General features: G+C 37.7%; 2 protein-coding genes across 3 annotated transcripts in view; both read left to right on the top strand.

The window, feature by feature from the left end:
* The window catches only part of LOC107672805 (ubiquitin-like domain-containing CTD phosphatase 1), a 30,553-nt gene extending 7,998 nt beyond the window's left edge, over nucleotides 1-22,555 (top strand). For both annotated transcript variants that reach the window (XM_016466174.1, XM_016466175.1), the window contains exons 7-12: nucleotides 10,363-10,461; nucleotides 10,553-10,590; nucleotides 10,791-10,889; nucleotides 11,419-11,535; nucleotides 20,900-21,027; nucleotides 21,618-22,555. In XM_016466174.1, the coding sequence (XP_016321660.1) occupies nucleotides 10,363-10,461; nucleotides 10,553-10,590; nucleotides 10,791-10,889; nucleotides 11,419-11,535; nucleotides 20,900-21,027; nucleotides 21,618-21,645 (509 nt within the window). In that variant the 3' untranslated portion in view covers nucleotides 21,646-22,555. The remainder of the gene's footprint in view (nucleotides 1-10,362; nucleotides 10,462-10,552; nucleotides 10,591-10,790; nucleotides 10,890-11,418; nucleotides 11,536-20,899; nucleotides 21,028-21,617) is intronic.
* LOC107672806 (zinc finger BED domain-containing protein 4-like) lies at nucleotides 8,321-9,310 on the top strand. The gene is made up of 2 exons (XM_016466176.1): nucleotides 8,321-9,083; nucleotides 9,272-9,310. The coding sequence occupies exons 1-2, from the start codon at nucleotides 8,743-8,745 to the stop codon at nucleotides 9,282-9,284; spliced, it is 354 nt and encodes a 117-aa protein (XP_016321662.1). The 5' UTR covers nucleotides 8,321-8,742; the 3' UTR covers nucleotides 9,285-9,310.
* Nucleotides 22,556-24,594: the final 2,039 nt, after the last annotated feature.

Raw genomic sequence — 24,594 nt, forward strand, 5'->3', positions numbered from 1 at the left:
TCTGTCGAGAGCAGGGGTGCCGTGTAAAAAATCCTTTTTTAATAATTTTTAAATTGCTAAAATGTTCAAAAAAGCAGCTATTATATAATATCCATTTCTAATGTCGCCAATAATTAGAGATGCACTGAAATTCCGGCTGCCGAAAATTAGTTCACCGCTCAGGATACACCGGCGTGCCGCTACGATGGCGTCGCTGACGAGTGCTCTGTGCAAACTTTGCTGTTTCTCGTGTTATTTTGTATTATTCGTGTTACTTCTTATATGCTTTTGCTCAGACAGTACAGACTCTCATCCAGTATGATCGACAAACACTACTGGATATCCAGTCTAACTTAAACTTCGGTTCGGAAACAATGGCGCCTCGGAACTCCAGCTTCAGCATTTACGAGCTCCCATTGCTGCCGGCCTGCATCCTAAGACGCCGTCGGAAAAGGAGGAAAGGCAAACGCGCTGGAATTCTATGCAGATCGCGGAAAAGAAGTTTTAATCCTCCTCTCCCTACCATCTTGTTAGCCAACATACAGTCTCTGGATAACAAACTTGACGAACTTAATGCGAGAATCACATTCCAGCGGGACATTCGAAACTGCTGCGTTCTGGCTTTCTGTGAGACGTGGTTACACTCAGAAGTACCCGATACGGCCATAACACCGCCTGGATTCTCCGTTTTTCGTCATGACAGATCGCTAAACTCCGGTAAGAGCAGAGGTGGAGGCGTGTGCTTTATGATTAACACTCGCTGGGGCACTGATGTTACAGTTTTATCTACACACTGCTCCCCAGAGATCGAACTGCTCTCTATTAAAGTGCGTCCCTTCTACCTCCCGCGGGAGTTTAATTCAGTCATTCTCACAGTTGTTTAAAACAGGCCGCCAAAAACAACACTAATCATCTGCAAAGTATCTTCAGCAGAAATTCTTCACTCTTTTGTCAAGTATCTGATACCTTGTTGCTTCATCCTGTCTGTCTTAATCGGGCCTTGCTTATTCCTTAATCTGTTTAGGGCTTCTATGTTTATCAGTCAGTTTCCAGGTATCTTCACCTGCCTACTATCGCTTCGGCACAATATATCACCATATGTTTGAATGACCATTGATTTTCCACTGCACCATTCTCAGGATTCTGAAGCACATTTGCAAGACACTGCTGGCATTGGTGATTTACTGCATCGTTCTTCAGCTTGTCCACATCAAACTGTCTTTTTGGGTTGGGTGGTTGTTGTTTTTTCAGTCGCAAACTTAGCACCGCTTTTAGAAGGTGGTAGGGGTGGAACGGTTCAACTTACTCACCTTCCGTTACCGTTATACCGTTATATGCAATACCGTTAGTATTTCGGTTTTAGAGTCACGGTTTCGGTACGGTTCGGTATGTGCTATGTTTACGGAAAAAATATACTGTCAAATAAAAATGAAGAAAATAAGAATAATCTATCTAACTACAAGTAGGGCTGTGCAAAAAATCGAATGCGATTTTCATGCGCATCTCCTCAGTAAAGGCGCTCCTGTGATTAGTTGTAAATCTCCAGCACGTGCTTTCAGATAGAGCGGCATTTCAACAATATATAAGTGCAAATGACAAGTCTCGGTTAGCCTAACACTGTACACGTAGCAAGGTGTATATATGTGTATATATATACACTGAACAAAATTATAAACGCAACACTTTTGTTTTTGCCCCCATTTTTCATGAGCTGAACTCAAAGATCTAAGACTTTTTCTATGTACACAAAAGGCCTATTTCTCTCAAATATTGTTCACAAATCTGTCTAAATCTGTGTTAGTGAGCACTTCTCCTTTGCCGAGAAAATCCATCCACCTCACAGGTGTGGCATATCAAGATGCTGATTAGACAGCATGATTATTGCACAGGTGTGCCTTAGGCTGGCCACAATATAAGGCCACTCTAAAATGTGCAGTTTTATCACACAGCACAATGCCATAGATACCGCAAGTTTTGAGGGAGCGTGCAATTGGCATGCTGACAACAGGAATGTCCACCAGACCTGTTACCTGTTAATTGAATGTTCATTTCTCTACCATAAGCCATCTCCAAAGGCGTTTCAGAGAATTTGGCAGTACATCCAACCGGCCTCACAACCACAGACCACGTGTACTCGTCATCCTCATCGGGGTCTCGAACTGACTGCAGTTCGTTGTCGTAGCCGACTTGAGTGGGTCGTGATTTATCATGGCCTTTATCATGATAAAGCACGGCCCCATGTTGCAAGGATCTGTACACAATTCCTGGAAGCTGAAAACATCCCAGTTCTTGTGAGTAACTTAAAGTAACTTTTTTTAGCATTTTTTTTAGTATTTGTTTTCAAATTTCAAAAAATGATCTTATAGTTTCACCCATTCTTTCACCTATTTGTGTTCCTATGGAAGAGCACAAGTCTCACAGAAATAGTTAAAAAGCATTCCATTAATTAAGAACTAATTGTACAATACAAAAATAGGCATTAATTAACTTTTTTACAATATAATTAATTATATAAAGACAAAAGAAAAAAAAGTAATGTACTATTTGATCTTTTAATGGCCAATAAAAAAAGACTAATCATGAAAACAATTAATGAATAAATGAAATATTGATACATCAATAAATAGTTAATATTATAAAGGAATTTACAACAACAACATAAAACACTCATTGAGTAGATCATCAACATAAAAATACATGAATGTATTCATAAATAAAATGGTAAATTTCAAAATGTAAAAAAATGCAATTGAAAAAGAGAAAAAAATTAATGGATTCACAAACAGAATTACGAATACAGGTCTAATCAGGAATAAGCGCAATTATGTTTCCCATTTGCCTTTCCATTTCCCTGCTGTTTTTCCTATTAGCTATTCAATTTACCTAGTCATTTAGCTTCTCCTTTTAGCCTCTCTATTTAGCAATGAATATGGTGGGATGGACAAAAGTTATATTTTGAGCTTGCGAATTGATCTATTAACAATGCATTTATATTTTCTTTGCAATTACATTTAATTTACATATAATACATATAATTTTTTATTGCCAATCAAACGAACAGATAATGACTTTCATTCAGTCTGTTTCAAAAATAAATTATTTGGCAATCAAGTTTATTACTGCCTGTTTTATTGTAAACAAAATTGTACAATCAGTTCTTAAGTACTTGCATGCACACATGAGTGCACACACATAAAGCGTCATATATGTTAATTTATGTGCACATATAAATCATATATGTGTCCACATATTTGCGTCATATATGTTCTGCATTATAAATACTGTAGGCTATAGAATCTTATCTCTTTCGAACCGAGCTGAGTTGTACAAATGTTTGATTAAATCTATCACCAACACCAACGATAATACTAAGATAAATCGCTAACATAACGTAGTATTTAAAAAAATACTAAAATGATTTAAAAAAAAAAAATAAATAAATAAAATATAGCCTATTTTTATAGGTAATATGGCCTAATTGTTATTGGTTAAATAGCAACTAAACTTGACAAAAGTTAATGACGATATATATATATATATATATATATATATATATATATATATAAAACGATATATATATCTCTTTTTAAAAGAGCTGCCTATTTTTATAGGTAATATGGCCTAATTGTTATTGGTTAAATAGCAACTAAACTTGTCAAAAGTTCATGACGAAATATATATATATATATATATATATATATATATAAGTAGGCTATATATCTTGCTTCATGAAAGCCTTTACTTGTAATGCATGGCTAATTGCATGATTACCTGTGCCTTGGATTGCTCATCCTGTTTGCATAATATGTGCATACTTTTCAGCACCTTCATGCGAAGAATTGGCAATTCACAAACAGTCTGGCAACGCAACTGACAGAAATGTCTTTTAGATTGACTTAAAAGTACTTTTAAAACAATCGCTCATATAGCCTATTGATCGATGCTCTAACGCAGTGTTTCCCAACCGGGGTGCCGTCTGTCGAGAGCAGGGGTGCCGTGTAAAAAATCATTTTTTTATATTTTTAAATTGCTAAAATGTTAAAAAAATGTTAATTTCTGATGTCACCAATAATTAGAGATGCACCGAAATTTCGGCTGCCGAAAATTAGTTCACTAATAATATTAAAAATATCTGTATGACATTATATTCTGCAGTTCTTCCCTGTTGTACCAAATATCTATACTTTTCAAATTATCATATCGAAGTTAGAAATTCAAATATTGTGACAATTTATTTTGTAGGGTGCCACAAGTTTGTTAAAATTTCCAAAAGGTGCCGCGACTAAAAAAAGGTTGGGAAACACTGCTCTAACGGACCCCAGGCCGTCACAGAAAAAAAAGTGATTGACAGCATGTGAAAGCCTATCACTGTCTTGGAAACGTGACTACCTGTCAAATTGGATCCTTTTTAGCATTGCGGTTCTCAGGTTACACAAAACTCATACAAAGTAAAAGTAGCTTGAAAACATAACATGCACCAAAAAAGGCCAGTAACGTATAGAAAAGAAATGACTGCATTTCAATTATATGCTAAACACAGAAGAAATATTTTATACTGTGAATTAGAGTATGTAAGTTTCAAACAAGTGTTAAAAAAGCTAATAAAATAATTACATAAACACTTGCAATTAAGAGGACAAAAGGTAGTCTGCAAAGTTATATTTTTATTGACGTTTAAAGGAAAAGATTGACCTGGCTAAACTAATTTGACTCTTGCACCCTGTAAAATACCCTAATTAGAAATGTATACCTTATCTTCGTAGTTCTGTTTTATGAGTGTTGGAATATACGGAAATAATCCAAGTGCAACAATGGAGTTTGATGTTTGGGGTGATTTTGCTTTTAGTTTTCTCCAAAGCTATACAGTAAAATGCCTTGAACATGAATAGAGTGATAGGCCGGGTCACTCTGAATACATATGAATTGAAAGAATGAGCTAACCTATAAAGGGACACTTTTTATGAGTGTTTGAGTGTATGGGAATAATTCGTGCTAGGACGCATTTTGTTGTTTGGGGGTGATTTTGCTTTTAGTTTTCTCCAAAACTATACCATAAAATGTCTTGAAAATGAATAGTGATAGGCAGGGTCACTCTGAATACATATGAATTGGAATATGGGACACAGTGGAAGTGCTTGGACGCATTTTGTTGTTACACACACACACACACACATATATACATACATTTTATATATATTAAAGGTTGCACCGACTAGTCGACTTCAATGCTCTGCCTTGACGCTTTAAGCTTGACGTCGACTAGTCGCTGGTCCTATAGAGGGCACAACAGGATAAGAAATCTTTGAAGGACTTCCACATTTACACTCCGTTTCCAAACAGTTAAAATGACAAATAAATGCACACTCTGAAAGCGCTCCACAAGACATGTGTGATTATATTACGGGATGCTCGAAATTGAACGGGAGAATGCACGTTTTAAACAGCTTATTTAATGTAATCTTTACTGTGCTACGTTATCTGTATCTGATTTAGAACGAGCAGAAATCTGTGAGAAATATAACGACTTAAAGACAAAAGAACTGATTAAAAAAAGCTGTTATAGGAGCAACAGCATGTGGGCAGCGCTGTGTCATATGCCATAGCTGTGCACAAGCTGTTTATCACAGCTCCAGACCTATTTGTTCATTAATGAGGTCATTAGCGACTAGTCGACTTCGACTCGACTTTCATCACAAAGTCGACTTCAAAAAATCAGAAGTCGTTCAACCCCTAATATATATACACACTCTCACACACACACACATTAAATAAAAAAAACAATAAAACACATTAATATTAACATTAATACACATTAATACATTATTTATAATAATTAATGTACAATACAATCGTTTATATACAAAAATAATGTACTAAACTAAACAAACTAAAAATAAAAGTTAAAATAACCAAAAGTATAAAGGAAACGTCGGTATGACAGCTTCTTTACATGCATTTTGACTGCTCTCAGCACCCGTACCGTAAGTACACGATTGTACGCGCAAGTCAAAAAAAAGTGCGGCTGGCTTGACCGTGTATTTTCAAAGCGCGGCTGGCTTGACCGCAGTACCAGAAACGCTGTGTAATCCGCCCCGTTTGAAAAGAGCGACATTTCAGCATGGCAGGTTGTTAGACGCGTTTAATGTCAACTTTTAACTTCACGGGAGTGCAAAGGTTTACACACGCAAAAACCCATTCGACACGTCCATGTTAACTTCAAATAAGCATATTAACGTTACTGTAGTTTACATTACACGTTTCAAAGATTTCGGTGAACTTTAGTCGTATTAAGCTTCAAAAAGAGAGAGACCGCGCAATCTCTTAATGCATCTTTTCACTTCATGGAAACACAAAAATATAATACAACACACTAAAATTAAAACTACAATTCATTATAGTAGCACAGCTTTTGACATTGTGTTTTATGGATCAAATAAGATGAAAAAACATTCCCTTAACTTAAACAGTAGGCTACATTTCCCTCAGACATATACAATTCATACAACGCTTATTCAATGTTTTTATATATGTTGTACATTTGTGTAAAAATATATAAACAAAATTAAAAAATAAATAAAGATAAAAAAAGAAAACAAGTAGATAGAATAGAACAAGAATGGGGTACACTAGTGTTGGAGGGTTTTTTATAATAAAAAGAAAAGTAGATAGAATAGAAAAAAAGAATAAAGAGTGTCAGAGGCTTTTTTAAATGGAAAAAAAAAGCAGTTAGAAAACAGTGCAAGTGTTAGAGAGCTTTTTTAATAAAAAAGAAAACAAATAGATAAAATAGAATTAGAATTAACAAATATGTTAAACTTAATATTTTTGTGCATTATGTATTGTTTTGTTACATTGATTTATTTTAGATGCCCACAAAAGTTGCTAGGCACTGCCAAAAAGTAAACCCAATAGCTTGGGTGGCACTCAAGCATGGAAGTGAGAAAGGTATTGAGGTTTGCAATTGTCAGAATAATAGCTTACCAATATTTCTAAACAGAGTCTCCCTTAAAAATGTCACAAGCTCAAGAGAGACCATTAAGAGGATTCTCCACACAAAATATGTATCCTGATAACAATTTATGTTGGCAAACCAAAGGTATTCATAAATATAGCTGCAAGCGGTAATTGCTGGGGAAAAGCATATCAGAAACAAAGTGACAAGCTAAGCATGCATGACAGGGAACATCAGAACAGTAGAATAAAATGCATTTTATTTTTCAACATCTGCTTCTGCTGTCATTTACACAGCTGTTATAAAAACTTGCTGACAAATGGGCAATCTAGTTGTTTGAAGGATGGTGGCAAAGTATAAAGATTTAAAATTACAATTAATTAGTATTTGTGGGCTGCACTTTTAGTATGTCATCAAATTATTCTTGTTTTGAATATGCCTGACTATATTTTTTTAGTGTATATAAACCCCTTTTTTCTTTGACCTTATACAGTATATACAGTACTCAGCATGAACGAGTACACCCCTCTGAAACTCATCTAATACAGCAATTACTCTTTACTTAAAGAAATATTAGGGTTCTTTGAAGATATAATGTTCCAGCAAGTACCAAAGTAGCATGTAAAATTATTCAGGAAAATAAGATTTTTCTTATCAAAGTGATAAAATGTTGTTGCAAAACTGAGTACACCCTCCTATAATCTGTGTGTATGTGTTGTAGAGTATATTATAGGGATACCAGTATCAGTATCGCGCCCAATACTGAGCTCATGTACTCGTACTTGTACTTGTAAAAACACTCCGATACCAAAGACTGATACCTCGTGACGTCATCGACAGAACTTTCAGTGCACAGACTTCGGCAGCAGCAACAGAATGTCAGGCTCAGCGGTGTGGAAATATTTCAAAACAACCCATGCATGGCAGACTGCAAACTTTGCTTTGCAAAAATAGCAAGAGGAGGTACAAAAAGTGGTACTTATAATATGAGTAATCTGATAAAACAACTGAAACTGAAACACAAAAGTGAGCACACAGAATTTGCCGCTAGCAGTAACGTTAGCACTCAGCAATGCAGCAAACCCTTGCAAGATGAGAGGAAATGACAAGAGATAACCCGAGAGCCAAACAATTAACAGAGGTGCTTACCCAATTCATTGTTCTTGATGATCAACCATTTTCAGTTGTTGATAACGTGGGATTTCGTCGCTGCCTTAATGTTTTGGAGCCGAAGTATGAGATTCCCAGTCGCCGTCATGTCACAGATGTCGTATTGCCACAAATACATGACGCAGTGAAAAAGCATGCCGTGAGCATGCTGCATGACATAAAAGCAATTAGCTTTACCACTGACATTTGGAGTTGTGTAAATCCAGTGTTTCTCATCAGCTTAACAGCACAATGGATAGATGGCGATTTCACTCTACGAAAAATCAGGCTTCATGCAAAGCATTTTCGGGGCTCACATACGGGTCGAGCGACAGTGAGCGTATTTGAGGAAATGCTTGCAACTTGGGCAACTCCCAAAAGTTCTGTCCATGTTGTGGTCCGTGACAATGGTAAAGTGCATGGAGGAGGCCGGAGTTTCTAGTCTTCTGTGTGTGGCACATACTCTGCAGCTGACTGTCACAGAGGGTCTGTTATCACAGCGCAGTGTTATGGAGGCTGTGGGAGTCGGGCGCTAAATAGTCGGCCACTTTAAACACTCCAACCTGGCATACTCTTGGTTACAGGATATTCAGACACAGCTCGGTCAACCAATAAAAAGACATCAGCAAGACGAGCAGACTCATTGGAATAGCACATTCTACATGGTGCAGTCTCTGATTGAGCAAAAAAGGTTGATTGGAGTATATGTGTCTGAAAACGAGCTCCCTCCCACTCTAACTGCAAACCAGTGGAATCTTATGGAGAAGATGGTAAATGTCTTGGCTCCCTATGAGGAAATGACTCATCAGGTGAGTTCTTCAGATGCTTTAGCCTCAGATGTAATTCCTGCTGTCACTGTGCTACAAAGACTGTTGCTGAAACAAATGGATGAGGACCACGGAATCAAAACAATGAAGAGCACTTCGCTTGATGCTTTGCAGAGGTGCTTTTCCAACATGGAGCAAAACACGCTTTACTGCATTGCAAGTTTACTTGATACGAGGTAATCAATAGGCCTATTTTTGTGCTCAATCTTAATTAATTAATTTGCTCATTATAATAAAATATAAAAGCTTAAATGGGGTGATAGGGAAATAGATTAAAAAATGCAAGAGTAATTTATATTTCTTCTTCTTATATTTTTTTAACTGCACAGAACAAATGTTAATGTCATCATTGTTTTTGTTCAAGGTATAAAGATTGATTCTTCTCCAACACAGACACTGCCAGGCAGGCCCAAGAAGTGTTGATACTGGAGCTGTAAAAAAATTTTGTGGGAGAGACAGCCACACCTGAGACACATGGCGCACCAGCTGACAAAAGGTCTCACAGTGACAAGCCAGGTAGCAGTCTGGACAGTGTTTTTGAAGAAATTGCAGATGGATGTGCATCTACATCTGAGAGCAGAGCTCCAACAGCCACTACCATACAAATGGAAGCATACCTCGAAGAGACCACTATGCATCGTTCAGAGAAACCCTTTATGTACTGGGCAGTCAATAATCTGCGATTTCCTGCTCTGGTTCGAATGGCACAAAAATATCAGCCCCATGCAGCAGTGTGGAAACTGAAAGACTGTTCAGCTCAGTGTCACACATTCTGACTGACAACAAAAGCAGGCTTGTAGCTGAACATGCAGAGATGCTTCTGTTCCTTAAAAAAAAACCCTGCCACTTACTTTTGAAAAATCCAAACTGATTGACTGCCTTTTGTACTTTTCATCTTACAAAAATTATTGCAAAATCAAAAACATGAACATCCTTAACTAATGGCTTATGAACACTTACACTTACAATTATTGTGTTGCTTACCGTGATTAGACAGTTCACTTATATTTCGCTGTACACTTTTGATTGTTACACAACATTGAACATTTACAAAGTTTTATAAATATTTGTTCATTGAAATTAGTTTGTAGCTTTTTGACAACTTTGTGACAGGTTGATAGATATGTTTTTTTTATTATTATTATTTTATTATGCCCTTGGTTTGGTTGTGGAAATTATTAGATACTGTGAAAATGGATTATACTTTGACAACCTTGTGACATGCAGAAAAAAAAATTGTTTTGAGTTACAGTTGTTCATAATTACAGAGAAGCTATCCTAAAATTATTACTTTCACTTTGTCAGTACTTGGAAACTGCCACATCCCAAAAACAGGTATCGGTATCGGCGAGTACCAGGAAAAAAAATATCGGTACGCGTACTCGGTTTTTAAATGGTATCGGTGTATCCCAAGTATATTGTTAATGTTTCTTTTTTTATTTTCTATAAATGTAGATCATAAGTCATGTGCAGAAACAGGCCAGGAGCTGATGAGACCATACTTACATGAATTTCTTACATCAGCATATGAGGACTATGATATTGTCATCTGGTGTAAGTATCTATCTAGACAATTAAGTCTTGCAGAATATTTTCCTGATGCTCAAGTACTCAGATCTTTTGTTCGTCTTTCATGTCTTTTCAGCTGCAACAAGTATGAAGTGGATTGATGCTAAAATGAAAGTAGGTCCAATTATATATTTTGTTTTCCGCATTATAATGGAAGGCCATAATCCATATAAATATTATGATGCGCTAAAAGGATTTTTCACTGAAATGTGCAGTTTTCCCACAAGCCTCAAATGTGCCTCAGGTTATGATGATACTGTTGAGGCCTCCTTTACTTGCATAACATATTGGAACCGGTTTTTTTTTTTTTTTAGGAACTGGGGGTGACGGACAACCCAAACTATAAGATCACCTTCATATTGGACGGTGCAGCTATGATCACTGTGCACACACCTAAAAGAGGAGTCGTAGAGGTCAGACATTCTAGTAAAAAAACAACACATCATTGTCTCTGTCAAGTCACATTTATTTAGAGTTATAGTGTATAAATTGTTTATAAAGTACATGTTGTTTCAAAGCAACATCACAATAAACATGAAAATAACTTGATGTAAAATTCATCAATTATAAAACAAATTAAATTTAAACTCTAATGCAGCTCTACAAAGACACTAGTGTCATTATTCAGCTCAATTTAGTTCAGTTTTTAACACTGTCCATGTTGCAAAATTAATCAATTATGAAATGTATTTTAATTCAGCAATAATCAGCTTTACAGAAGGCAATAGTCTCATCATTCAGTCAGTCATTATAAGTCAGTTCAATATTAATTTAGTTCAGTTCAATAACAGTGTCAATGTTGCAGTTCCAGCTCAATTAATTTCAAATTTTGTTCTCGTCCGATAGTGGCAGTGCAGTTAAATCAATAGTATAAATTAATATTAATTGTCTTTTAAACCCCAGTGTATTATTAGTGCATAATGTGTACTTATAATGTTTCAGGTGAAGCCTTTAGGAGTCATATGGGGTAAATATAGTGAGTTCTACAACAGGAAGAACACAATTATGTTTGATGACATCGGAAGAAACTTTCTCATGAATCCACAGAATGGACTGAAGGTATGCTAGAGTCGATGTTTACACTTAATTTCTGATTTAATATAAAACAACATAAAACATTACAATTAATTGGGAATGTTTTGGTGCCTCATGATCCGATCTGATTCTGGGAATCACAATCTAATTTTAAATGGATTCTTAAAGCTGCAGTCTGTAAGTTTTGCCTCTCTGTCACCACCATCTCTGTTTGAAACATGCAATTGCAGTTATTTGCAGAATTATCTTCTTTCCGTGGGTTGTGCACCGGCATGGCTCCAGCGCGGATTAATCTAATGTTATGAGGAGTATGTGTGGCTGTCAATCACTGCACCGGTGTGGATACTGTACTTCAGATTTCAGCCTGCGTCTTGGAGTATATGACCCAAATAAGAATTTTCACCGGATATTGTCATCTGAACAAATAACAAGTCTGCTACTTTTGTTCTGGCCAACTGAGGAAAAAAGCATTACAATAAATTGCGCTACCAATGGTGATTAAATCTAACTATCGGTTAGCTCATATCACATCAAACCGTGCAAATTATTATTATTGTTATACTTTATACTGTTCTCAAATTGTTAATGTTAACAACATCAGCATTGCGTGACTACGTGTATGTGGTGTGTATTAGCATGTAGATGTACATTTCTGTACAGTCTAATCTCTAATTGTCATACCATTCGAATTTCATATAAAGAAATTATTTTAACCCAAAAAGCTAATTATTCTTTCTTTGAACTGGTTCTCTTTAAAATACAAATCTTGTGCTATCTGTAATCAGATGCACATGTAAAACGGGAATGTAATCTAATTTCAGTCACATGTGTTTCATAAACGCATAATCCTTTATGGATTACCTACAATCCGGCATCAAAATTATAAATTTAATTATTCTAGCTGCTGTGAGAAAAGGCTATTAATGATCTGCCACCTGCAGCATCCTCGCGTGCATTATAGCCTACTAGCCTGGACGCCGCCTTTGTTTACAGACGTGATGTAATGACGTGGCGGCGTGCTCGAATTTCCCGTGAATTCCTACCAGTACCACTCAAATGAGAAAACATTATTATAAGCTTACCGTTGTGAATTGAGCTAAGGTAAGGAGATATTTTTTAACACTGGCTGGTTATGTACTGTACTTGCTCAAAAATTGATTTTGGATAATTTTTAACCAAAAAAAAAGTTACGGACTGCAGCATTAATCTACTTTTTTTTCTTATTTATAATTCTGCAGTAATATTAAATATTAAAGAAATTAGTACTTTAACTGAGAAAGGAGGCATTATATTTAACATTGTTACCAAACACGTTTTTTTTATTTCAAATAAATGTTGCTGTTTTTAATTTTGTTTGTTTTTGAACTTTCTAATAATCAGAGAATCGAAAAACACAGTTTTCACAAAAATATGAAGCAGCAAAACTGCTTTTAAAATTTAAAAGAAGAAATGTTACTTGAACACAAAATGAGCATATTAGAATGATTTCTGAGTAATCATGGGATGCCGAAGACTGGAGTAATGGCTGCTGAAAATTCAGCTTTTCATCAGAGGAATAAATTACATATTTTTTAAATACATTAAAAATGAAAAGAGTTATTTTAAATTGTAATAATGGCACTTTCTTCAGTGGTGAGCGGTGACTTTTTTTAACCGGGTATGCTGAGTGCTAAGATTATGACACCCCTCCCCCCTCCTCATCGGCTTTTAGGACACACTCAAAGAGGGAAAAACCGTGGCTGGTTGTTTATTTAAAAGTATCCACATTTCCTACCTTATTTGAAAATGAAATTCATCCCCAATACTACTTATCGTTTCAGGTTTATCCATTGTTTTTCGAATGCTAGAAAAACGTATAGCTTCTTTTCCAAGTAAAAATGGCCAAATAACGTTTACACAAAGTTACGTTGTGATACGTAATTATTATTCAGAGGGGCGGGGAGATGGGGGATTCCCCCAGTGTATATGTCTCTGCATTTATTATTCCAAGTGAATAGGAGTTAAAACTCTCACCCCGGTGACACTACTCCAATAACAGACCATGCAAAATACCAAAAGTAATATCTTTAAAATATTGCCAAGTAATGTTGCAAGCAGAGGCGTCATGCCCATTCAAAGACAGATTTTTGAGCCAAGTGGATTTTGAATGCAGCTTCCAAAAGACAAAAAATAGCCGAATAATATTTTGTATATTTGATACAATCAGTGTGATTAAATCGTTCAGCGCGTCATATCATCAGCTGCTAATTTCAAATCTGCGTTCACTGGCTGGCGCTGAGCCAGAGATGGACACGTTTGTACAGCGCTGCATTATAACCAGTCACACACGATGCTGTTGAGCTTATGAATGCACGGTTTGTGACAGTGTATACACACACTCACACACACATATATAGTATGCATGAAAATGTGTATTTTTCAATTAAAGACAGCTTATAGATTTAATATGGGCTGCTTTTGGTGCTTGACACCTTTTTATTGGTCATTTTGTGTTTCAAGAATAAGGTCCAAGGTTAAGAATTATGCTATTAGTTACTTAAATATAAAATGTTTTTCTCTATTTAACAACATTACAATAGTGAAAGACGACTTCCCTTACTGATCACGTCTCTTGCGCGGCGGGATGTTGGACTCATGAAAAATAATCACGTAAAATAAACACCCCTATTATTCACCAAAACTGATTTACTGAAGTGAAAACACAGACGGAATTGGCGTTAGCACCGTGTGCTAGGAGGCGGGAGCGACGAGCCGGCAAAGGATTGCACAGCCTTCCTCGAACAGATATGTTCACGATTTCTGATTTACTTAACGTATACTGCGTGAAGGGGGACTGTGATTTGATGATGATAGATATCGCTGATCATTCTCAAGTGATCAGCACTGCTGCTGTTGTATCAGTCCCAATTAGGCCCAAAATACGAGACGGTTGGCAACCCTAGCTTGAACTCTAGGCTGTCAGTGAAAATGTTCTTTGATAATGTAAATGTTCTTTGCTCTCTTCAATGAAAGTTTTATGATAAGTAGCCTAACTTACAATGTTTTTATTCACATTAAATTTCTATGTTAAATTCACATTAAATATAAAGTCAGTCGTATTAAAACTGTTATGGCATGACACCCATATCTGTTAATTAAGTAAACAGGCAGGTTTTTATGCATAGTTAATAGACTACATTATAGGCTACTTTGACCATCATCCACTATAGATCAACTAAATGATGTTTTATTAACAAAGTTCGGGAGGAGCACGTTCAGATAATTAACCCAGCCAATTCATCATTAGCAATTACACCATCTATCCTATCAGCTCGAAAGAAAACTTCTATAAATATCCCAAGCCATCTTACCTTCATTCTCTCTACAGTATTCCAGCATTCGGTTCGCTCCTTTGCCTTTTTATCACAGACCCAATTTTTCCCGTCCAACGACGAGACCAATACTGGGGATTTTTCAGATCCTCCGCCGCAATTTGCAGGTCCCATGATCACTCCTTCTCCGCCAGACACGGCCGCCGTGCACCAGGTTTCATCGCGGCCGCCGCTCTTCTCGACCAGCCACACGCTCTCCTATCAATCTCTCACACTGCTCTCGTATCATTCGGCCGTACCAGCAACTCCTCCGATCAGAAAGTGGACAGTATTTAAGCCCGAGGCAAATGCTGATTAATTCCAACGCACCATTCTCGCGGAGGGTAAACAAAGCAGATCTGTACGATCTATTTGTCACCCTGCAAATTAGCCAACCTCACTCCTAAATCCACTCCAGCCGCCAAGGTGGCCAATAGACCATGCAAAGCCCCGAGCTCGCCTTGCTCGACACCACCTTCGTCCCGCACAAGACCCGGCTCTCCTCGAAGTTATGCGAAGTTAAACGAAGTTATGACATAAATGGATGTTGATGCCATTTTGTAACCATGAAGCAAACAAGGCATTTTTCCAAAGTTATCATTCACACTGAAATGTCTGAAAGTGTTACATTCGCCTTACTGTGCATGTATAAAACCTCACTGAGATGATACAGACGGAACAGACATAATAAGTTTCACGCAATTCTTCTGGCAGGATCAATTCATTTATGGAAATATTTCATCATCCACGGCACGCTCACTCCGAATGGATCTAAAACGCAACTGCCCTCGTGTTTTTTTTCTAAAAAGACAATTTTCTGTTGTCTTTTTAGGACTGTAATATGAAGAGTGTGCAAAGTAAATATCTTTAGCAACCGTGTGAAAGTGAATAGCACATAACTGCACAATTAACGTTACTGGTTAAACATATCTATTGGTACAATATGCGTCACATGACTAAACATGCGTCATTGTTTTCAAAAGCCTCCGTTTCCACAGTCCATACTACAACTTGAAAACAGCGTTTTCAAATTTATCTGCTCTAGAAAGCGTTTCAAAAGCTGTTTTCCTGGACTCCTTGTCTTAGTGTGGATGGAAGTCCAAAACGAGAGGAAAAGATGCGTTTTCAATGGAAAAGTATTAATGTGGACAAGGCTTGAGGAGTTGCCAAATCTAGCAACAAATTGCTAAGTCGGCAACACTGCAGGCTACCCAGGCATTTCAGCTTGTCCCGCTAAATGTCACTAACCCTTCCACTTTCCCGCAGCCTACAGCTACAGCAGCCAAAGCAAGCGCAAAGCTGCTTCCACTTGCAACACAGGCCCTCGCATCTCAGTATTTCCATCCTGTTACTTCTAACCCCCTTTTTTTCCTTTCAGCGGCCTCCAGCTCCCGTAGCAGACGCTAACGTGAGGCTGCCTCCGCTAGCAGTGCAGGCAACACAGGCTCTTCAGGACGTCACAAACCCCACCCCCTTCCCATGGCCTACAGCTACAGCAGCTGAAGCAAACGTGAGGCTGAATAACCATTTTTCTGTTCAGTGGCCTCCAGCTACCATAGCCCCCGCTAGCGGCACAGGCTCTTCAGGATGTCACAAACCCCACCCCCTTCCCATGGCCTACAGCTACAGCAGCTGAAGCTAATAACCATTTTTCTGTCCAGTGGCCTCCAGCTACCATAGCCCCCGCTAGCGGCACAGGCTCTTCAGGATGTCACAAACCCCGCTTACTTCCTGTGGCCTAGAGGCTGCCTCCGCCTGCAACACAGGCCCACACATCTCAGTCTTTTCCTCCCATTACTAACAACCCCTTTTTCTTTTCAGTGGCCTCCAGCTCACATAGCAAACCAAAAATGTTCTAAATGTTATCAGAGGCTATCTGCTAGATTCTCTCCAATAATTACGCAATCCCTTACCCCATCCACCTTTTAGACTATTTTTGATCATCTCGCCTCCCGGCTCCATCCCAGCCATGCATCTAGAGTTATATCGAGTTATCCTCTAGTCGCTGCCCTGTGGGGGAAAGAATGGTCCACCACCAGCATCGTAGCGCATTGCTATAACGAAGGAGCCGTGCATTGCATCAATAAAGGCCGATCCCATTCCCCTGCATTAATGCCTTTTCTAAGATGTCTCATTTGTACTTCAGCTTGACACTTTCTCCCGTTCTGCTTTCCAGGAATTCAGGCTGCTGGCGCCGATATTCCCGTAAGCCACGCAGAAGAAAAAAAATAAAGTACAAAAAAAAAATATATATAAACCCTTCTAGATGCCTCCCTCAGTTATATTCTTCAGGCTGTCTCCCCAGGACCCTCCAATCCTACTTAAACGCTTGGAATGGTTTAAAAAACAAAAAAAAATTCACCTTGCTTACAACCTGCCTTTCCCTGATGCTCACCATCACCTCATTCATCTCCCATCTCAATGCCAAAGAATAACTCCAAGCCAGCTCCATCAAATGGCACTTTTCCACTGCATGGCACGGCACGATACGGCTCGGTACGGTTGCTCGGAACTCACCATCACGTCCTGCTTCAATACAAAAATCTACCCAACCTTATCAGACCTATCAGTGCTAGATACCAAATCAATCTCTTATTCATTAAGCAAGCAAGACAGACAAACTGAAAAGAGGCCAATGCCACACATTCTGGTTCCAAAAACACCTCAAGTCCATTCTACTGCTATCCGGCATCCCAGCAGATCATTACTCCATCCACTCCTTCCGCATAGGCACAGCTACCACAGCTGCCTAAAAAGGCCTCTCCCAGCCTCAGATCCAGGCACTCGGCAGCTGGACATTTGGTCAGACCGCTTCCATATCAAAGAAGCTCACCGAACCCTCATCAGCTGGGTCCTTTAACATCAGCTCATTTCCACAGCAGCAGTGCCCGCTTCCACAGAAGCCACATTCTCTTTTCAGATGCCACAGCAGTGCCCACTTCCGCAGAAGCCACTTTCTCTCTTCAGATGCCACAGCGGTACCCAGGAGCCAGAGGTTCTTTTCAGTTATCACCGAAGTGCCCACTCCCGCAGGAGCCTGTATCTTTACTTCCCACTGCCGCAGCAGTGCCCGCTCCCGCAGGAGCCTGTATCTCTACTTCCCACTCATCTCTACTTCCCACTGGGACAGGGGGAGTACCCCGGGTTCGGGAGAAATTACAGAGCTCAGAGCCCTCTCCCCGGACAGCACGCCAAATACGCATAACCTTTACTCTGTTTATTATATGCAAGTGTGAACTCGTGAACATAGGTGAGAATCGAGATTTTTTTATGATATAATGCGTTTGGGAATGTTTCGAATAAGAAGGAAAAAAAATTAATAAAACATAAGTGCTATTGTGGCTGCTGTGTGTCACATGATGACCCCCCCCCACTCATGCCCCCTCAAAAATAATGAGAGCATGACGCCCCTGGTTGCAAGCAACAATAAAATCAGAGATGATTTAAAATCATACCCTATTTATTGCATCAAAATCTGTTAAAACGTTACTATAGTTAGGGGTGGATAATTTTATCAGCTGTTTATTATTCATGCAACAATACATATTACTGTTACAGTTTTTATTAATAACCATTGCTATATAGATGATAAGTTTGTCTAGTGCTCTTATGAATGTTTTTAGCATGACTTGTGAAAATTTAACTACTGAATTTAACTAATTGATTTTAATTTGATATCTAATTTTAACATCTCATTTAAATTAATTAATTTAACTACTGAATGACATAGCATAGACTAATAGTGTTTGCGTATTTCATTTCATTCTGGATCCTACTTGTTCTACAGATCTGTGTACTAGTGTCAAATGCTACTATTTTGACAGCGTTGATAACGTTTCTGACCGAATGTGCTATCCTGTCAGCAATAACCTGTCCATGGGCTTTTTTGATTACTGTAAGTTTAAGTGCCGGCGACGCAGTGTTGCCAGATATTGCTATTAAAACAAACAAAAACCGAAAAATAAATACAAATAAACCGAAATTATTTCAAATCTTTTGCAAATAAAATAATATATAGATATCGCTGACCATAAACTTCAACATCCTACTTTATTAACTTTCTAAAGTGTCAGAAACTCACAACTTCAAGAAGCCTTGTTCACTCCGGCAGCGTCTCGCAGCAATCATTTTCATACCACGGACGCTAAACATTCTTGCAAACTAAACTGAATTATACATGTCATGCAGACATTCATATGAAGAGTTTAACAGCAAATTAGTCATTCAGAGAACAAATTTTATTTTTGAACATGAGACATTTACCAAGGTCCAGACCTCGGTGACCTCATAGCTGGCTACGGGCCTGGACACAAGCATAGCTACGGAAAGCAAGGGTAGCCTAAAAATAAAATCTTTTCGAATTTTAAAAATGTTCTGAGGATTATTGTTTCCTCTTTTTTCCTGATGTTTGTTATTATTTAAAAAAAAAACATTTATTATTATTTTAACTTTTTTTTTTACCACTTAGGCGTGTTGACTAACGTATATCTTCAACAATTGTCTGTGACCAAAAATGTAAGATATGTTTTCAGTGGACTTTCAAAATCTGCTTTCCTTGAGAAAGCATGAAAATATGCTTTTTTTTTTCTTTTTTCATTTGATTTAGTCGAGTTAGTTTTGCATCAAACACAGTGTAATTTTTGGCAATCGAGATCTGGCAGTAATAGTGCATTTTTCCACTTGGGCGGTGGAGTGGGGTATGAGTGGTTATGAACGAATGAATGAAACGCATTTGTGCATGTTTCACTCAGTCTCACGCTCGCGGAAAGTGCTTGAGAAACAGTGTCTCTTCCGCGGCTCGGTACGCTTTCAACTTGTTTTTTTAGTCTCGAGCAAGACCGTACGACATTCACATTACATGATTTGTCTGATTTTTACATAGAAAGAGCGACAGCGCACCGCATTTAGTCTCGAGCAAGACCGTACGACATTCACATTACATGATTTGTCTGATTTTTACATAGAAAGAGCGACAGCGCACCGCATTAAAATAAATGATCATTCATGTTTTCATAACCGCTGGCCAAATTCAAAAACGAAACGAGGAAACGAGCAAGGGGCCCCATGGTGTTTCGGGGGCCCTACGCAGCTTGCGTATTTTGCGTATAGGGAGGATCGGCTCTGTGCATACAGGTGCATCTCAATAAATTAGAATGTCGTGGAAAAGTTCATTTCAGTAATTCAACTCAAATTGTGAAAATCATGTATTAAATAGATTCAATGCACACAGAAGTAGTTTAAGTCTTTGGTTCTTTTAATTGTGATGATTTTGGCTCACATTTAACAAAAACCCACCAATTCACTTTCTCAACAAATTAGAATATGGTGACATGCCAATCAGCTAATCAACTCAAAACACCTGCAAAGGTTTCCTGAGCCTTCAAAATGGTCTCTCAGTTTGGTTCACCAGGCTACACAATCATGGGGAAGACTGCTGATCTGACAGTTGTCCAGAAGACAATCATTGACACCCTTCACAAGGAGGGTAAGCCACAAACATTCATTGCCAAAGAAGCTGGCTGTTCACAGAGTGCTGTATCCAAGCATGTTAACAGAAAGTTGAGTGGAAGGAAAAAGTGTGGAAGAAAAAGATGCACAACCAACCGAGAGAACCGCAGCCTTATGAGGATTGTCAAGCAAAATCGATTCAAGAATTTGAGTGCACTTCACAAGGATTGGATTGAGGCTGGGGTCAAGGCATCAAGAGCCACCACACATAGACGTGTCAATCATTGCAACATTGGGTTCATTGCACAGGATACGTGCTGTGAGAAACTTGTGCTTTTGCTCACAGTAATTTGCTTCAACCTTTCCAAACTTTTATGGAAGTTTAAATGCTTGTTCACAAGATAATTGACAGCAAGCAGAATATTGCGCATATGTAAGTGCCAACTGTGGTGAAGATCTAAGCAAATCAATTATTCCAAACCATTTTAGAATTGTTAAAGAAATAAAAATCATGATGCTTCAGAGCATTTTTTTCCTCTCTTCTCCCACCACTCATGTTAATTGTTTCTGTCATTCTGTATTGGTCACAGATCAGACCGTTCATGAAGGCACACTTAAACCGTGAGAAAGACAAAGAACTCTATAAGCTGTCTCTGTATCTGAAGGAGATTGCTAAACTTGATGACTTCTCAGGTCTCAACCACAAGCACTGGGAAAGGTAAAGTGAATAAAATACTATATTCACTTTAATATGAGGAGAGATGAAGAGGGATATAGAGTGCTGATTATAAAGCTACTTGAAATACAAAAATTAATAACTGAATAATAATAATATAAAAATTATTTTACTTTAGCTAGATGTCAAGGCATTTTTTTTATTTTAGTTTAGTTTAAGATGAAGTACTAAAATAACTAAAATTAAGTGCACTAATACTAGAAACTAAAACAGCTGTGTCTTGACATTGTTCTGATCTGGTTTGAAGCAATTTGGGTAAATGTAAGAGGATTCTAAATACTTAGAACTGTAGGGCCAATATAGCAACAAAAATTATAATGGGATATCAGTGATACTAAAATAACGCAGGTATGAACTGTGTGCAGCTATGAATGAATTAACACTTAACACTTTTTGTCTCTTCAATGCCATCGTCTCACAATAATTTGTCTTTTGAAAAAGTCTCCCAAATTAAGATATGTGACTAATTGTGGTTAATTCTAATTTATTAAGCATATGGTGTAATTAATTCAATACAAGTGTGTAATAAATTATTTTTACAACCCTAATAATTCTGTCTCTTTGTCCAATAGGTACCTTTCAAAGAAGCAGAATCAATAACATCTTCAGCACTGAGGAGAATCTGCTGTCTAGAAAGATTTGGTGCTGGAAACTCCATCGTTACGAAACAACTGCTGGTCCAAAGATCAGCTTTTCTGTATCTTGCGTCGTTCATCTTGCATCTCTTTATAGTGGTCATTACACTATAAACAAATATGATTCTAGCACTTGTATTTCTCAGAACACGGTTTACCTCAACAGGCCAATGAATGTAATCAACAAAATAATAGCATTGACTACATTTAAAACAAGCATGATGCTTCTCTTACATCACTTCCTGCCTGACACATTCTTCTTATAATTAATGTCAACTTTTATTAGGTGGTAACTTGAAAATTATTGTTAACGTCTGATTGAAAGAGCATATGATGCATATGTAATTGTTTTTTGTAAAATCTTAGTTCATGCTTAGCTTTGTGTGAGTGTGTGAGTGAGATCTCATAGAACTTGAATGCTACAGGAAGGTGTAATAGATCCGTGTCTTCAGTATGAGCAGTATAACTGATCATGTCTTCTTGAAAGAAGCAATAATTCTGGACAACGTGATTCTGTCTGAATGGCTCTAAATTCCAAAAAAGTTTTTATTTCAAACAAAAAAGAGGTTAAAATAGATGAACATGCATTTGCATCTTTATCAGCAGATTAAAACAGTTCTCCAAATGAACGATAATGATTTTTTTTTTGTTGTTGTTTTGTTCTCTAGAGCAGTCACATTATTCTAGGGAGATAAAGAAGTCATATCAAAATAGCCTGGCAGGTTATGATTATTATTATTATTTATTGATTTATTATTTATCTATCAGGTCAATCAAGCTTGTTAATATTTCTCCCCCTTCAGTTTTTGAAAGTATGTGTTGACATCAAAGACGGTAGATATTACTTGCGTACAGTGAGGAAAATATTTATTTGATCCATTGCTGATTTTGTAAGTTTGCCCACTTACAAAAAAAGTGAAGGGTCTTTAATGTTTATGGTAGGTTTATTTTAACATATAGAGACACAATACCAAGCAAAAAAATCCAGAAAAAACATATAAAGGTTAGAAATGTATTTGCATTTCAGTGAGTGAAATAAGTATTTGATCCCCAAGCAAAACATGACTTAGTACTTGGTGCAGAAACCCTTGTTGGCAAGCACAGAGGTAAGACGTTTTTTTGTAGTTGGTCACCAGGTTTACACACATCTCGGGAGGGATTTTGATCCACTCCTCTTTATAGATTCTCTCTAAATCCTTAAGGTTTCTTGGCTGTTGTTTGGCAACTCGACATTTCAGCTCCCTCCACAGATTTTCTATAGGATTGAGGTCTGGAGACTGGCTAGGCCACTCCATGACCTTAATGTGCTTCTTCTTGAGCCACTCCTTTGTTGCCTTGGCAGTATGTTTTGGGTCATTGTAATCCTTGAAGAGTTATCCATGACCCATCTACAGTGTTCTGGCTGAGGGAAGGAGGTTCCCGTCCAAGCTTTTACAGAAAAACAGCCCCAAAGCATGTTTCCACCTCCGTGCTTGACTGTAAGGATGGTGTTCTTGGGGTCATAGTCAGCATTTCTCTCCCTCCAAACACAGCGAATCCTTTAGATGTTCATTGGCAAACTTGGGCCTGTACATGTGCCTTCTTGAGCAGGGGGACCTTGCGTGTGCTGCAGGATTTCAGTCCATTGCGGCGTAGTGTGTTACCAATGGTTTGCTTGGTGACTGTGGTCCCAACTGCCTTAACCCTCTGAGGTCTAAGGGTGTTTTGGGGCCCTGGAGAAGTTTTGACATGCCCTGACATTTGTGTTTTTTTCAGTATCTTAAAAAAATATTAATGGCTAAAGTGTAATAACACAGTATTCAGCACAAACTGGGCTACAATAATATGTGAGCAGCATTAATGTACATGTTTGTGTTTTTGAGAAAACAATGTTTATGCATGGTTAGTGAAAAACTTACATTTTTAAGTCACTGAAATAAGACCATAAAACACATTCAGAACAATTGTTCACAAGACTTTGTGGATGTGGTAGACTAGAGTTTTTGCTACAAAATGTAAAAATCATCCTGTTCACTCATTCACCAAAAATAATATATTGATTTAACTTTTGTAAGACATGTTTTGTGATACTTGAGAGACAAAGGCCCTCCCATAATGAGCCATCAGTAACAATGTTTATGCATGGTTAGTGAAAAACTATTTTTTTTTAAGTCACTGAAATAAGGCCATAAAACATACAGAATATTTGTTCACAAGACTTTTGAGAACTGGATGTGGTAGACTAGAGTTTTTGCTACAAAATGATGTGAAAATTATCATGTTCACTCGTTCACAGAAAACAATATATTGATTTAACATTTGTTACATGTTTTGTGATAGAATGCCCGTATACGAGGGAGTGACAATGGTCATGAATATTTAGTGATTCACACCTGAGAGACAAAGGGCCTCCCATAATGAGCCATCAGTCAGTAATGAGTCTGTGAGGCAGGTAACAAAGAATGTGAGGAGAGTAAAATAAGGTCAAAGACACATTATTGAGCATATTGATCTGAGACTTAAACAGTAACACACCTTTGTGCCATTGCTGACAACAGATCCTGCTCGACTGTTTAAAGAAGTAAACCATTTTCACGAGACTCACCGGCACATGCGCAACGCTGAACTCATATGTCATCCGCCCGGAGCTGCTTAGGACTGTTGGCACAAGCTACATTGAAATGATTATTTCGTTTTGAATATGGATATTTTTCTTACAAAAACGCATCGATTCGCTACAGGAGGCCTTTGTTCACCCCCCGGAGCCGTCTGAGAAACTTTTTTTATGGATGGTCGCTTTTTATTTAACTTCTTTTGTACTGATGCATGCAGCACCCGCTGAGTGGCATTAAAACAGCTTGAAAGGTCAAAGACAATTTTTCATATAACTCCGACTGGATTAGTCTGAAAGAAGAAAGTCATATACGCCTAGGAT

The sequence above is a fragment of the Sinocyclocheilus anshuiensis genome, unplaced genomic scaffold, assembly GCF_001515605.1.
Source record: "Sinocyclocheilus anshuiensis isolate Anshui unplaced genomic scaffold, SAMN03320099.WGS_v1.1 scaffold556, whole genome shotgun sequence".
Lineage (NCBI taxonomy): Eukaryota > Metazoa > Chordata > Actinopteri > Cypriniformes > Cyprinidae > Sinocyclocheilus > Sinocyclocheilus anshuiensis.